The sequence below is a fragment of the Manihot esculenta genome, chromosome 3 (assembly GCF_001659605.2).
Source record: "Manihot esculenta cultivar AM560-2 chromosome 3, M.esculenta_v8, whole genome shotgun sequence".
In the NCBI taxonomy this organism is placed as follows: domain Eukaryota; kingdom Viridiplantae; phylum Streptophyta; class Magnoliopsida; order Malpighiales; family Euphorbiaceae; genus Manihot; species Manihot esculenta.
In genome coordinates, this window is record NC_035163.2 from 13,462,210 (window position 1) to 13,477,009 (window position 14,800).

Here is a 14,800-nt window from a genome sequence, read left to right on the forward strand (position 1 = left end):
AAGGTTATCCATGCAGATAAGATGAAGTCACATAAGATATTAGCAAATTACAACACAAGAAGATATCATATTATAGTAATTATATTCAGTGGAAATGTTGCGAACTTGAGTGCGAGAGAATTATCACATTCCACGTTAATGATGGTATATAATAATTATTATGAAATTAATAAATAATTTGAGTTAGTTTAAAAATGACATGAAACTAATAAATAATTTGAGCTAATTATTTTAAATTAAGTAAAAAATAAATCTAAAAATTATTTAAATCAATTTGAGCTGAATTATTATAATTGGTATTAGAGCCACTTATAAAATTATGTGAAATTAGTGGCTTGCGAGAAAGAGTTATTCATGCGAGAATTGTGGAACCGTTCGAGATATTAAGAAACTATAATATTTGAGGGTTCGATCCTGTCATAATAATTATATTTAATTTAATGTAACAAAATTATAATGAAAATATTGTAAAATTGAATGGAGAAAATTATCACGTTTCACATTAACTATAACAGTCGATACAAAACTATTAAATAAATTGAATTAATGATTTTAGATTGAATTGTATACAATTCTCGATACGAAAATATTAAATAAATTGAATTAATGATTTTAAATCAAATAAAAAAAATTTAAAAGTTATTAGGGGGTGTTATATTTACATATTATGAAAAGTTCATATATTACTTTACTCTTTTTATGTTTTCATAATTCAACTTTCTTTATCCTAAGTAACCATTATAGTTTCTAAACTATAAAAATAGATGAAATTATATTTATTTTAAGGAGAAAGAACTATAATTCAAAATCAAGAACTTACTGATGCATTACAAAACATACGGAAATTTTAAATTATAGTTGTTTAAACTTTTTTTCATTTTAGATTTTTCTGTCAAATATTTTTTTTTATACTACCATGAGCAAGCATATCGCTCAAGGTACTCAAATTATTTATAGCTTTATATGCAAATCAGGTTTGGACTAAGGCTTAAATTTGAGAAGAAATTTTACCATATATAACGGTTATTTTCGTTATTAATGATAGTTATAAATTCTATCACAATTAATGATTAATATCAACTTTTTAAAATTTTAATTATTAACACTATTTCAGCAGTGGCTAAAATTAAATTATTTAAAAGAAATTATTATTTATATATAAAAATTTATTAATTAATCCATTAATTTTAAAAAATATATTACAACAATCCAATATTTTAATAAGACATTAGTTTTAATTATTAAGTATTATAAAAAAATTTAAAATATATTTAATGTGAAAAAATTAATTAATAAATTTTTTATAAAATTAAAAATTAATTAATAAATTTCTTTAAATTATAAGAATTCACGAAAAATTAATTAATAAATTTTTAAATTTTTTTAAAAAATAAAATATTAATTAATAAATTTCTTTAAGCGATTAAATAGTAATTTTTTTATTTTAATAATTTTAAAACCAAATGATGAACTCAAACAAGGCCACAACCAACAGAACTCTTTTATACGAATTTACTTGTAACAATTTAATATGAAAATTATTAAATTCAAGTTATAATAGCTGTCTTAATTCTATTAATAAAATTAAAATTGTCTAATAAGGTTTGTCTCTTTTACTTTATTTAAAAAAATTATAAATTATAATTACAATTTGTTTTTGAACTATATTAAAAAATTTGACATTTAATTTTTACATTTTATAAATAATTTATTTTTTTAAAAAAATTATTTTATTAATAAAATATTTCTCCTGTCCTGTCTAGATATGCTGATGGTCTGATTAGGTTTTCTTTTAAAAATTTATTTAACCCACTTTAAAAAAAAAAAAAAAACTTTACATCTCATCATTCTGGGCATTTATTTGTCCACAAAAAAACAAAAAAAAAAAAAAGAAAAAGAAAAAGTAGCCGTTGGACTTGCAATCTTGAACGTTAAGCCTACCGTTGATTGTCAATAAATATTCCCTTTGTCAAGTTCTCACATGTTCCAGATCATTGATGAGCTATAAAGCACAAACAACTCCTTTACTCTCCCTTGTTCTGCTACGCTATAAAATTCCCATCTCTGCTTCTTCTCTTCATCCGTCTGTCTCCATTTTCCTCTGCTTGTCCAGCTTCGTCGACTCTGTCTAAGATCTAAATTAAAAAGCTTCAAAGATGGGTATGGTGGTGGTCATCTCTTTGCCTTTGATAATCTTCTCGCTACTGCTTGGTTTTGGGTGCTACTTCTTGGGAAGAGCCAAAGGTAGACAAGATATTCGTACAAATGCTCAAGTATTTGGAGTACCAACTCCACCACCAGGCACAGATACTGCTGCGCCGCTTTCTTCCTACCCATCATCGCCGCCTCCACCTCTTACAAAGCCAGACAACTTGAACAATGTTTAATCTACATCTGGGTGAGTCTTTGTAATTGTATCTGATGAAAGAATCTGCATTATTAATTTTTCTTTTTTATAATTTTTTGGTGTGGTATTTGAAGTACGCATGTGGATTACTCTTGTATATTGGTTTGTCATATGAATCGACGAAACTTTCAATATGTGTATCTTATTTATCAGTAGATTGATTTGTTTTGATTTGTCCATGATAATAATTATGAACCTCTAGTATATTTAACAGAGAGTATAATTTTAATTTGTTTAGAATAATTTTTAGTTAAAAAAATTAAATTCTTTTATTCAAAATAAGAGAATTGCTAGAAAAAAATTAATTGAATCAAATTTTTGTGAAATTTTTAATTTCAAATGAAGGGTTTATGAGTAATTATTGTTTGCAATGATTTATTTGAGTTTGCTAAATTTATAGCCGTTATATATATGATATATGAATATAATTAAATAATACACATAGCAATAATGTATCAGCAAGATATATTTCTTCTGGTTTAAGTTTAAAATCAGATAAAATTAAAATAAGATTTTATCAATTTTTAAAAATTCAAATTAAATCGTAAAAGAACAAAAAATTTTGAATTTTTATATCAATTCGCCTTTGTTATTTGGTCCGTCTATCATTTTAGAGTAGATTTACCATTACTATTTTGTGAAAAGACTAAAATGCCTATTTGAACCTTTCTTTTTCTCTTCATCTCTTTCTTCTAGCTCTCTTTAAATTATACTGCGATTATGAAGAGCACTATTTCACTGAAATTATAAAACTAAAATTTATATTTTCTGAAGCATTAAACAAACTAAAATCACCCAATTGAAATGAAATAAAAAATAAAAAAACCTAAATAAACCATAAAATTCTAAATAACCTTTTATTTATCTCTAATTCTAAGCATCCCTGTATAATTTCAACGAACAAAAAAACTTATCATACCTTGAGCACCCTCTTTCGGAGGCTTACCTCTACCATCTTTTATTTCATTAAGGGAGAATTACTATTTAATCTCTATAGCATGAAGAAATTCATTAGTTGATCCATCAGTTTTGAAAAATACATTAAAATATACATTTTAAAAAGTTTACGGATTAGTTCATCTGTTAGTTTTAGCTGTTAATTATTGTAAAAAAGTTTAAAATATTTTTAATACAGAAAGATTAATTAATAAACTTTTAAAAAATTTGAGGAACCAATTAATAAATTTTTTAAAATTATAAAAATTAAATAATAAAATATTTAATGAAAAAAATTAATAGATAGATTAACTAGTAAACTTTTTAAATTATTAAAAAAATTTTAATATATTTTTTAAAATAAAAAAATTAATTAGTGAATTTTTTTATGCCATAAAAATTCGAAAGACGAAAAAAACTATGCGCTTTCATCATGAGCACACCAATATCCATAATGGGTTTATCAGCAAGTTGCAAGTTTGGGTACTATTATGAATTCTCTCTACTGGAGAAATGATGAAAAATATAGTTTCAATATAGTAATTTATAATATAGTTTCTGAATTTTAGCAAAACACATAACTTAATTCATGATATTTTTATGAAAAATAATTTAGTCCCTAAAGTTTAACTTTGTTAATAAAATGATCATTCTATTAAAATTTACTATAGACTATAATAATTTAGTTTTTCGAATTTTACTTTTTATAATAATTTAGTTTTTTTAATTTGAGTTGACTTATTTAATTTAGAATGAAAATTATTTTGCTAATAAAATAAAAAGTTAGAGAATAAATTATTTGCTATTAAACAAGTATACACCAATTTATGGATTTTACTAAATTTCAAAAATTATACCGTAAATTATCTTCTTTTTAAATGGTACAATTAGAAAAAGAAAAAGTTACTATTTAATCCATATGGTATGATAAATATCATTAGTTATTCACTCAATTTTGAAAAATTTATTAAAACGTTTTTGACACTTTAAAAAAATATATTAATTAGTCATTTTATTAGTTTTAATTGTTAAGTATTTTACTATGTAGTTTCTATATTATGAAAAATTCATTAGTTTCTCTTAACTTTGTAAAAATAACTACTAATTAATCCATTTATATTGAGGGCATTGTAGACTTTTCAGTAATACTTAATGATTAAAATTAACTGATAGATTAATTAGTAGAATTTTCAAAATATCAATGACATTTTAATGTATTAAAAAGACTAATTAATAAATTTTCTTATACTATAAAGACTAAATAGTAAATTTTCTTAAAGAAAATCATATGAAAGGACTACATTGTAAATGATAGAAAAAGCCATTTACAAAAGATAAGACTTACATTATAATAAATTTCTTAAAGTGCAAGGGCAAACTTGTGAAAACAGACTTGCATAGAATGCAGCCTTTGTGTGAAAACATGATTAAAATTTTGACATGCTTTCTTTTCGATGAAATTAAGCACTTGACATATATGCTTAACTTGCTTGCTTGATATACGTACTAGCTTAATAAAATAAAATTACACGCTTCCTTGCTTAGTGTATCTACATTACACATACGATTGAATCGAGTATTTTCATACACATGCTTGTTTCCAAGAGTATTTTTATACATGTGCATACTTATGATCACATTATAAACATGTTTGCTTGCCTGAGTGTATTAAACATATACATAAACATTTTTGGCCTTATTAAATCCCATAAGAGCCATAAATAAAATAAGGGTATGACACGCCATGCATATATATAGTTTAGCGGTATTTCACACTTTTGGGGCTACATGATATGACGATTTTGGCACACTATGTATTATATGGTTATTTAGCTTTTGAGCCATATTAATACAACTCTCAGCCCTCTGACTATATAGTTCGGCATTTAGTGCCATACATATATATATTTTCTCTTTTCTAGCTAACCGATCATATTAAGAGTTTATAGGAGCTAAAATTTAACTAAATGACTTGTGACTATAACTTAATTATGCATATAGGATGAGGACCATAGTATGACAATATGGTTATATATATGTTTAAATGTACATGATCCAACATGCTCATTATGTATTTATAGACGTAAACCATATTTCATCTGCTTGCTATGCCAATTGCTATCTAAATTTTAAGCATGTATAGTCAATCGTGTCTTATGCTAATTACCATGATTACTTAATATGCTATGAAATGCATATATAATTGTAAGGCAATTGACCTAAAAAAGCCAAACATTTACGTGTTTTGGCGATTGTATCTAAACATTTTTTGAGCAAAAGTTAAGAAAATGAATGAAAAGAGGCTGAATTGAAAGATTTTCAGACTAGGAGGTTAAAGCATTGAGCAAGCCTGTAGTCCAAAGCGATGGACAGCTTTAGAATTCAAAAATTGCCACCTCAACCCCATTTTGCCACCTAAGCAAGGATAAGATCATCTTCAAATTGGATCAAATACAATCAGATTAGGATAGGGATATAAAATAGAAGTAGTATAGTTTATTTTAAACTATTAAATTTTATTTTATTTTTGCCTATATAAAGACTTCTAGAATTAAACCTAAGCATCACATATTTTCTCCTCTCTCCCTCCTCTTCTCTTGGTTCCGCCGCCCCTCCCTCTTTTTCTCCAAAGACTTATTTTCTTTTCTTCCTCTTTTCTTTAATTTTTCAATTTTATTATGACCCTTAGAGGCTAAACAATTATTTTCAGTTGAAGGTTAATTCAAGGTTTTATTTAAGTTGTGAGGTTATATGCTTCAAATCTTTTCATCTTATTTCTATTTTCTGTTAATTTCTGAATTCGAGAAACACCACCTCTATTGTTATTTTCTTGAGAATTCAAGGGGTCCATTGAATCTCTTCGGAAGATAATATATTGCTAATTAATCCAATTAAATCCATAATTGTTTAATGGGTTAAAATAACAAGTAGCAATTAACATATAAGTTTATATTAAGGAATTAGTAGATTTGATTTAAATAAAACACATGTTTTTATTGATCAAGTTTGAATTCTTCTCTCTTAATGCAGTTGACTAATTAAATCTACACGCGTGTTGGAGTTGTTAGTTAAGTAGGAATTAATTTAAGCATGAAGCGGATTAATTTAATCGTAAAGAAGAATTGGTGGAATTTGTATGTTTGACCACTATAACCAAACAATAGATAATAAAATAAATTATTTTTCTAATCGATGATTAACTGCAAAATACCTCAAGTTGATTATCTCATCTGATAATTTTCATTAATTATTTGTTTTTCAAATTTAATTGTATTGTTTACTTTTCTTTTAAGTATTTCTGGCTTGGCCAAGGCAAAAAAATAATTTCATCAAAAACTCTATTCTTCTCACTTTTGTATTAAACTACTCTTTTATTTCAAGTACTCATCTAAATTAAACAGAATTAAGGTCTCTGTGGGATCGATATTCACTTATCCTATCTACGAGTTCTTATTAAATTAAGAAAAGGGAAGTAAATTTTAATTGACGGATTCGACACCCGTCACATGTTTGCACATGTTATGTGAGTTTGCGAGCCTATGTGTTAGAAACACAAGTTTTATGGGTTAATAAAGTTACTCGAGCTAAGAAGAGCCCTTTTTGAGTTGTTTGTTTAATACAAAGTCTCAAGTTTGTTTTTCCATCATTAAGGGCATGTGCAAGCCTACATACATGTTTAACCTTTCAGGTTATATCCTACTTTTTATATGAGAAAAGCATACACTTTCAGCTAAATCCTATGACAATATGCCAAATATATCAACATGAATGGATTCTATCCTTCCAAAGCCCAAGCCTAACATGCTAAAACCATTATACTTAAAATAAAACAAACGATTTATTGGACCTAAGTATTCTAATCCTTGTTTTGATGCTAATAAACAATTGGTGTGCCACTAAATAATTTTAGAACTATTTGTGTGAGTTTATAGGCTTCTAATTTAAATAAATGGAATTGCTTTAATTTCAAGGATGAAAAGTGCTAAAGATTGAAAGCATACTACAAAAAAGAGATCAAAATGTAATTTTTATATTTCACATTGTGAATTTCAATTAATTAATTGTGTTGGCTTTTATGTTTTAAATTTTAAAACTTATAAATATGGCTAATTTTTAAGTAATTATTTCTAGGGACCAAAATAAATTTTAACATATGGAGCTTTTTTTAAGATACTTTTCTATCAAATAAGAGATTTCAAATTATATATTACAACAATTCAAATAGAATAAAAATTGGAAGTTTGTGACTTAAGTTTTTACTCCATAACTCTTTGAGGAACCAAAATAAAATTTTATAAATAGACTGATTTTGAAATTATTTCTCATCAAATTAAAAGATCTTAAATTATAGGTTACAAGAATTCAAACGAATTTAAAATCGAATTTTTTTGCAGCCTAAGTTATGAATTTTCGAAGATTTAATGAAGTAGTTTTGTGCCCCCTAAAGTGGACTTTAGGTGGTAGATAGAAGAGAAGCAGAGACAAAAGTTGTAATGTTCGATCGCCGAAAGTTGAGACTTTAGACCACAGAAAGTCTATTTTTATAGAGTTTTGTTTTCATGTCTAAATGTTTCAGCTGCCGAAAGTTGGAACTTTAGGCCGCCAAAAGTCTATTTTCAAAGAGTTTTGTTTTCATGTCCAAAGGTTTGGCCGCCGAATTTTAACTTTAGGTCAGCGAACCCGACCTTTTCTGAATAACGAAATAACGACTATTTCAGTATATAAATGACTCTATTTGCATTTAATACACCCATATGCAAAAAGTTACAAAAATTACTTAAGCACACATTTATGGAGATTAAGTTTTTCACTCTCTTTCTTTCTCTAAACCTTAGCCATAATTTTTTGAAATATAATTTTGAGTTGTAATTGATTTGTGGTTTGAGATTGAGTGAATTTATTATATTGGGTCTGGTTTTGAGTAAAGGATTACTGTTGTGAGAAAAAGAAGATGGTAAAGAGCAAGAAATTTGCTCTAGAATTATAAGGGGTTTCAACCTTCACCCAGAGAAATTTGATAATGGAGTTGAACTCTCAAGGAGGGCATTGAGGATATGGCGTATGCTTGGGATAGTTGAATCTCTGTAAATCATTATGTTTATTATTACTCTTCCTTCCTTATTCCTTTTTAACTTGTGTTTTTAGCCTTTAATTTTTTATAAACCCAATTCACTCATTTCCTCTTGGATTGCTTCAAGGGATAATACAGTTTAAACAAAATCTCAAACTAAACATAAAAAAATAAGGAATGAAGCAAGAAGCATGCAAAAATTTTCTCTCTTTACATATTTGGTGTTATTAATTTATAACTTGTAAAGTTGATTACTCTTTTTGATTATTTAATTTTCCACTCAAATGTAAATTATTAGATAAAACTAGAAGAGATTGAAATGAAATAATTCATTACTTTTTAGACTTCAAAATTTATCACCTTAATCTCTGACTAACTATTATAAACTAATTATTTTTCAATATAAATAGATCCTAATATAGTAGACTATAGTCCCTTCCCTCTTAGACATGATAACTAGTAGCTTAACCAACACATTATCTTCAATGAGGCTTCAAACATGATGATCCTTGCTAGACTAGTCTTCAATAATTTATCACCCTCTGTGATGGAAGGCTCTCTCAGTTGGATTCAAAGCTTTGATGTCTATACAATACAAAAGGTTAGTATAATGCATGACTTGATGTAATGCATGAATAGACCTTTATCACTTGATTCACAAATTAGGAAGAATCGTGCTTAAATTTTCTAACTATCTAAATAGGAACAAGATAAAATTAGAAACAAAGACAAAAAAAAATTCAATATCTATTAGTAGAAAATTTGTCTTATTACAAAATGGACAAGATGGGATTTGAGAGACTTTTAAAATGTTTCTTATCATTCAGTTGAATATCTTCTAGAGGAGATTGTGGATGTGCTCAGGCTTGTCCGTTCTCTCTATGGGTGTGGTTCATTAAGTAGAATGGTATCCCCACCATCAAGGGTGTTTTGAATTCCATGTGGAAGACAATAACCACTTTCTATTCTATGTCTCACCGTCTGATGAAATTGATAGTACTAATCAGCCTTAAAGCCTTTAGGTATTATCTTAAGTAAAGGCCTAGAGCTTAATATCTAAAGCAGACCTTTCTCTTTCAAATGTAAGAATACTTCTCTCGTCGACATGGGCAATTCAGTAAATTTTAATTGAATTTTGGGCTCATGGAGCTTCCTTGGAATGTACAATCGAGTTGGTTATCTTTTCTAATATCCTTTTAAGCATGAGGAATTGCGCGTCAATCTTCATGCTTTCTATCAATAATTCACTCACATAGTCTCTGACTTTTTTTTTCTTTTTTTTGCATCTAGCTCTTGAAAAGTTTTTCACAAATTCTCCATCTATTGTATATTTCCTCGCTTCAACATGAAGTCCTAACCATTATACAATCAAGCGAGTAAAAGGTTAGTGCAATGTCATGTAAGTATGAGTATGCATGATGCAAACTTACAAAACCTTTTTTTGTTTTTTGTCTTTTTTTTTTTGGTATCATGTTGAAGAATTAGGTTAACTAGGAGTGATAGAAATATGAAAAAGTCGCTAAGCTTTAAACAACTATCATTTTCTCTCCAGCACTTGCATATAAAAAGGTAGGTCTTTGAACATCTAACACTTAAATCCTATGGCTTTTTGGTATTCTAGGCTTATATCATCAAAGTATAATAGTCTATGACAGTTGCTTACTATTTAACAAATAATGACTAACTAACCTTAAAATCAGATATATAAGTAGGTTTCCACTTGGAGATGCAATAGGCTTGGGCCTTACCTGTTACGTGTTAGATGGCTTTACATCCAACTCTTAGATCTATGTGTTGATTCTTCAAAAGCACAAATTAATTTGATAGTAGAAAATAAATCTTGAATGTTCAAACAAAGTCAAGATACCATAAAAAAAAGTGAGTTATTAAATTAAAGGTGCTGAATTTTGCCTTTGAGATTGTAGAATATGGATTTTCTTGAATTCTTTGAATAAACCAGGTTGTTTCAAACCATAATAATTCAAGTTGATTAACTCTAATGATAATTCACATTAGGATGAGAAGTCAAGAGCTGTAATACCCGGCTAGACTCCGGTATCGGAATTCCTACCGTCCGGTGGAATCTCGGATGTCGGAAGCCTCTAGAAGGGTAAAATCACGTTTTATAAATTGTTTTCATGTATTTAAATGTTTTTAAGTATGATTTTAAATGAATTTTTGCATGAAAAATCCTTGGAGGAAAACCCAGGTTCGGCCGCCGAAACTCACTTTCGGCCGCCGAACATGCATGGACTTTGGGAGGCACGTTAGGCCCCCGAAAGTCTAAGTGAGGGAAGTGCAGGTTCGGCCGCCGAACCTTATGTTCGGCCGCCGAACATTGCATGGATTCGGAAGCGCTTTCGGCCCCCGAACGTGGCCTGGCCAGCCACTATAAAAGGGACCCTTAGCCGAAAATTCGCGAGTTTTCTCCCATTTTCGGCCATAGCAAGCTTCCGACCTTCTTTCCATAAATCTTTTGTTCTTCCTCCAAATCTCTTCCATTTTCCTTGAGTTTTAAACTCACATTTCAAGTTTTTAGCAAGTTTTGAGCAAGTTTTGAGCTTGGAGGCCCCAGGAGCTAGATTTCTCCCAACTCCAAGTTAGATCGCCTCTACTCTCGATCTCCAAGAGGTAAGGGTCGATCTTGAACTCTATTTATGTTTTAAACAAGTTTTATGTAAGATTTATGGGGTAGAATGGCATGTTTAGGGATATTTGTATTTTTGAGTAAATGTTAGGTTTTTGAGGTTTGTTGAACAATGTAGCTTGATTGTGTGTGAATGAAGTGTTATAGATGGGGTATATGCATGTTTGAGACCCCTAGGAACTTGTATGCATGCTTTGACTGAAAAATATGCATGATCTATAGATTTGGAGGCGAAATGTGCAAAGTGAGCCAAGTTTCTGCCCTTTGGCAGAAACCAGGTTCGGCAGCCGAAGGTACTTTCGGCCGCCGAACATGGCTGGGAAGGCAAGCCTTTCGGCTGCCGAAGTTGCCCCCGAAAAGAGACTTTTGTCTCTGTCTGGCACTTTCGGCCGCCGAAGGTGCCGCCGAACCTAGCTGAGTTTCGTCTCTGTCTAGGACTTTCGGCCGCCGAAGGTGCCGCCGAAGGTGCCCTGTTCAGCCATTTCATGCATATTTTCTGTGATGTTTTCATGATGTTTTAGGGGGTTTTTGGGGAATATATTAGAGTTATGATTATATATGTTTGGTCCCTCATTGGAGTCCACCTGTGTAGGTTCGGACCCGAGGAACCAAGGACCCCAGCAGTGAGCCAGCTGCTACAGAGTTTGTCAGAGTCAGCCAGAGGTGAGTGGAACTATACTTAATCTTTTAAATTAAGAAAGTGAATGTTTTATCATGTTTCATGCATCATGACTATAATATAGGATGTTTGCATTAGAATCACGAATATGCTACATTGCATTATTATATTGTGGTTGATGAGGATGGACATTGCACGACTCACTAGCCCTGTGTACGAAGTCCTGTGGTGCCCATAATAGGGCCGGGCAATAGCTCCGATTTACGAAGTCCTGTGGTGCCCATAATAGGGCCGGGCAATACGAAGTCCTGTGGTGCCCATAATAGGGCCGGGCAATACGAAGTCCTGTGGTGCCCATAATAGGGCCGGGCATGGAGTTGAGGGATTTTTGGGTCAGTCCGTCCATGGTATGAAATGTTTGTGCAATGATGCATTCCATTATAGCATGTTTTAAATATTTGTTTTTATATAGTTCTACTCACTGGGCATCTAGCTCACCCCTCTCCCCTAACCCCCAGGTTTGCAGGTACGGGATAGATAGAGAAGAAAAGAAGAATAAAGTCAGGTTGATGTAATAGATAGTTAGAGTTTGTGGACATGACAAATTTGTAAAATGATGTATAATTGAATAGTCTCTTTATGTATTAATGTTATTGAGGATAGAGTTGTGCTTGACCATAGTATGTTATTAATCCCATTTGTATCTTTACATGATCTTTATGTTATGATGTTTAAGTAATCCAACTCACCTTATGTTGTATAGCCCTTTGAGGCTTTGATGAGATCCCACAGAGGGACTTTATTTATGTATATGTTCAGAGTATGCACAGGTTGAGTTGGTGTTTGATTTCAAGTGTAAAAGGAAAAGTTTTAATTATTTTTATACATGTTGTTGATCATGTATGGGATTATACATGTTTACAGGTTATATGTCAGGCTTGCTACGGGTCCCGGCGGCCTTAAGTCGACCTGGATCCTAGCGCCGGTAGCGGTCCGATTTTCGGGTCGTTACAAGAGCTCTCAAAGAGCAGCAAAAATGATAGAAAATTCTCTAGATATTAGTAAAAATATTTGACCAAAAGAGGAAATAAGTAGGGGATCTGTTTTCTTTTATGTTTGCATCCTTAATCTATTCGGACAAAGGGGTGCATATAACCTTCTCAGGCTTAATTCCTCTCCTAATTAAATCCTAATTTAACTTTTAAATGGGATAGTCATTTAATTAATTAAATGGGTCCAAATAATTAATTAGATCCATTATATATACTTATATTAATTTAAAAGCCCCAACTTTTAAACTCTTTTAATTAATAGTTTATGCAATATACTTTCTCTTTTAATTAAGCCTATTGACATATCATGTCAATATTTATGTTATTATTTAACCTTGGGTCCTTAGTCTTACATGTGTGTGACCCATTGAACTTTTGAAATATCTTGGTTGCATATAATCTTAATTTATAATTTAAACTCTTTAAATTATAATTTATTCTTAATAAATTTATTTTATATAATATACTCATTATGAGATTGATCAAGCATAATTTAGCCACATTTTTATTATATTTATTACTGTTTATTTACACATTTTTCTAGCTTAATTTGTGTTTTTGTTATGTTTTTACAGAAAAGGAAGAAATTGGGAAGTTAGAGAAAAAGTGAAGAAAAAGCTGGAAAAGTGATTGGATCGGAGTGATTTGGCCAAATCACTCGCAGAAACTGGCCAAATCACTCGCAGAGACAGAGACAGAAACTGGACTGAATCCCAGAAAGTGATTGGGGCAGATTGGGCAAGTGATTTGCCCAAATCACTCGCAGAAACTGCCCAAATCACCTTGACAGCAGAAGTTGACAGCAGAGCGGGAAAAGTGCAGAAATTAGAAATTCGAATTATCAGAAGTCCAAATCTAACTCAATCACTACCAACATAATTCCAGGAGCCACGAGACAATTTCTCACCTAAGGAATTCCTTTTACAATTAAAATCCACATCCAAAGAGGAATCAAAGACCAAGTCAAGAAGGGATTTCAAAACCCTAGATGGATGAGATTCTCCAACTATAAAAGAGCAACCTCCAAACCAGTAAAGGAGATCTCTTTCAGCATCTGCCATCCTCGGAAATTCTCCAGCAACACAGCAGAAACTTTCCTTCTTTCTTTTCTTCTTTATTTTTATATTTTAGTCACCATGAGTGGCTAAATTCATTATTTTCTAGTTGAAGTTGAGAATATTCAGATTTGTGATGAATTGGGAGGTTTAATACTCCATTGTTGAACTCTTGTTTATTTCAATATTTATGCAATTTGATCTTTTCCATAATTATTGCTTTGCTTTTAGAATCAATAAGGGCCCATTGCTTTTAAATTGCTTAAGTGATAAATTGTTTGAATGATTTAGGTCCGTAATTGCTTAAATTGTTTGAACATAAATATAATCAGTTGCATAACCTAGCCTTGACCACGCCGTTGGCAAGGATAGAATTGGGTTTCTCTAAGTCTTAATGCGATCAACGGTTGTTCGATGCTAAATGCCCCAAGGACGTTCCTTGGCAACTTGTTGATCAGTGTTTGATTAGCGAACGTTTCCTAATAGAACTAGAACTAAGGAGGAATTTGGATTGTGAGAAGCGTCTTCCACAACCAAAACTGATTTATTGAAATCAAATAGGAGTCTTTAATAATCAATGATCAATTCTGAACAAATTGAATTAGACTCACACTTCAGCTAGAATCTCTTTCTCATTAAAATACCTTTTCAATTAAATTATTGTTCTCTTTTGCTTTTAGATTTTAACTCATCAAAACAAACCCCCTCTTTTACTTACTTGTTATTACTTGCCTTAGTCATTATTAGGAAGATACTTGGTGTCAATTCCCTGTGGTTCGACCCTATTGCCACTATCTGCAAATTTATTTGTTGATTGATAATAGGTTATTTTTTACGGCTTCGACAACCGCTTATCAAAAATTGGCGCCGTTGCCGGGGAATTGATTTAAACTAACATATTTTCCTTTTATGATCAGGGCTCTTCTTTACGATCCAAAAATTGAACACACTGCTAAGACCTTACAAGCATGGCTACGGTAAGTATGTCTTTTCTCTCTTCTCAAATTTCTGAA

The 14,800-nt window shown here is 30.3% G+C and overlaps 1 protein-coding gene across 1 annotated transcript; it reads left to right on the forward strand.

Annotated features, from left to right (window-relative positions):
• Positions 1–1,977: 1,977 nt before the first annotated feature.
• On the forward strand, positions 1,978–2,541 carry LOC122723342. The gene has a single exon (XM_043955368.1). The coding sequence runs from the start codon at positions 2,157–2,159 to the stop codon at positions 2,385–2,387; it is 231 nt and encodes a 76-aa protein (XP_043811303.1). The 5' UTR covers positions 1,978–2,156; the 3' UTR covers positions 2,388–2,541.
• Positions 2,542–14,800: the final 12,259 nt, after the last annotated feature.

Bases quoted from the DNA above. Each gene is read 5' to 3' on its own strand.
- LOC122723342 (XM_043955368.1), top strand. From the start codon at position 2,157: ATGGGTATGGTGGTGGTCATCTCTTTGCCTTTGATAATCTTCTCGCTA.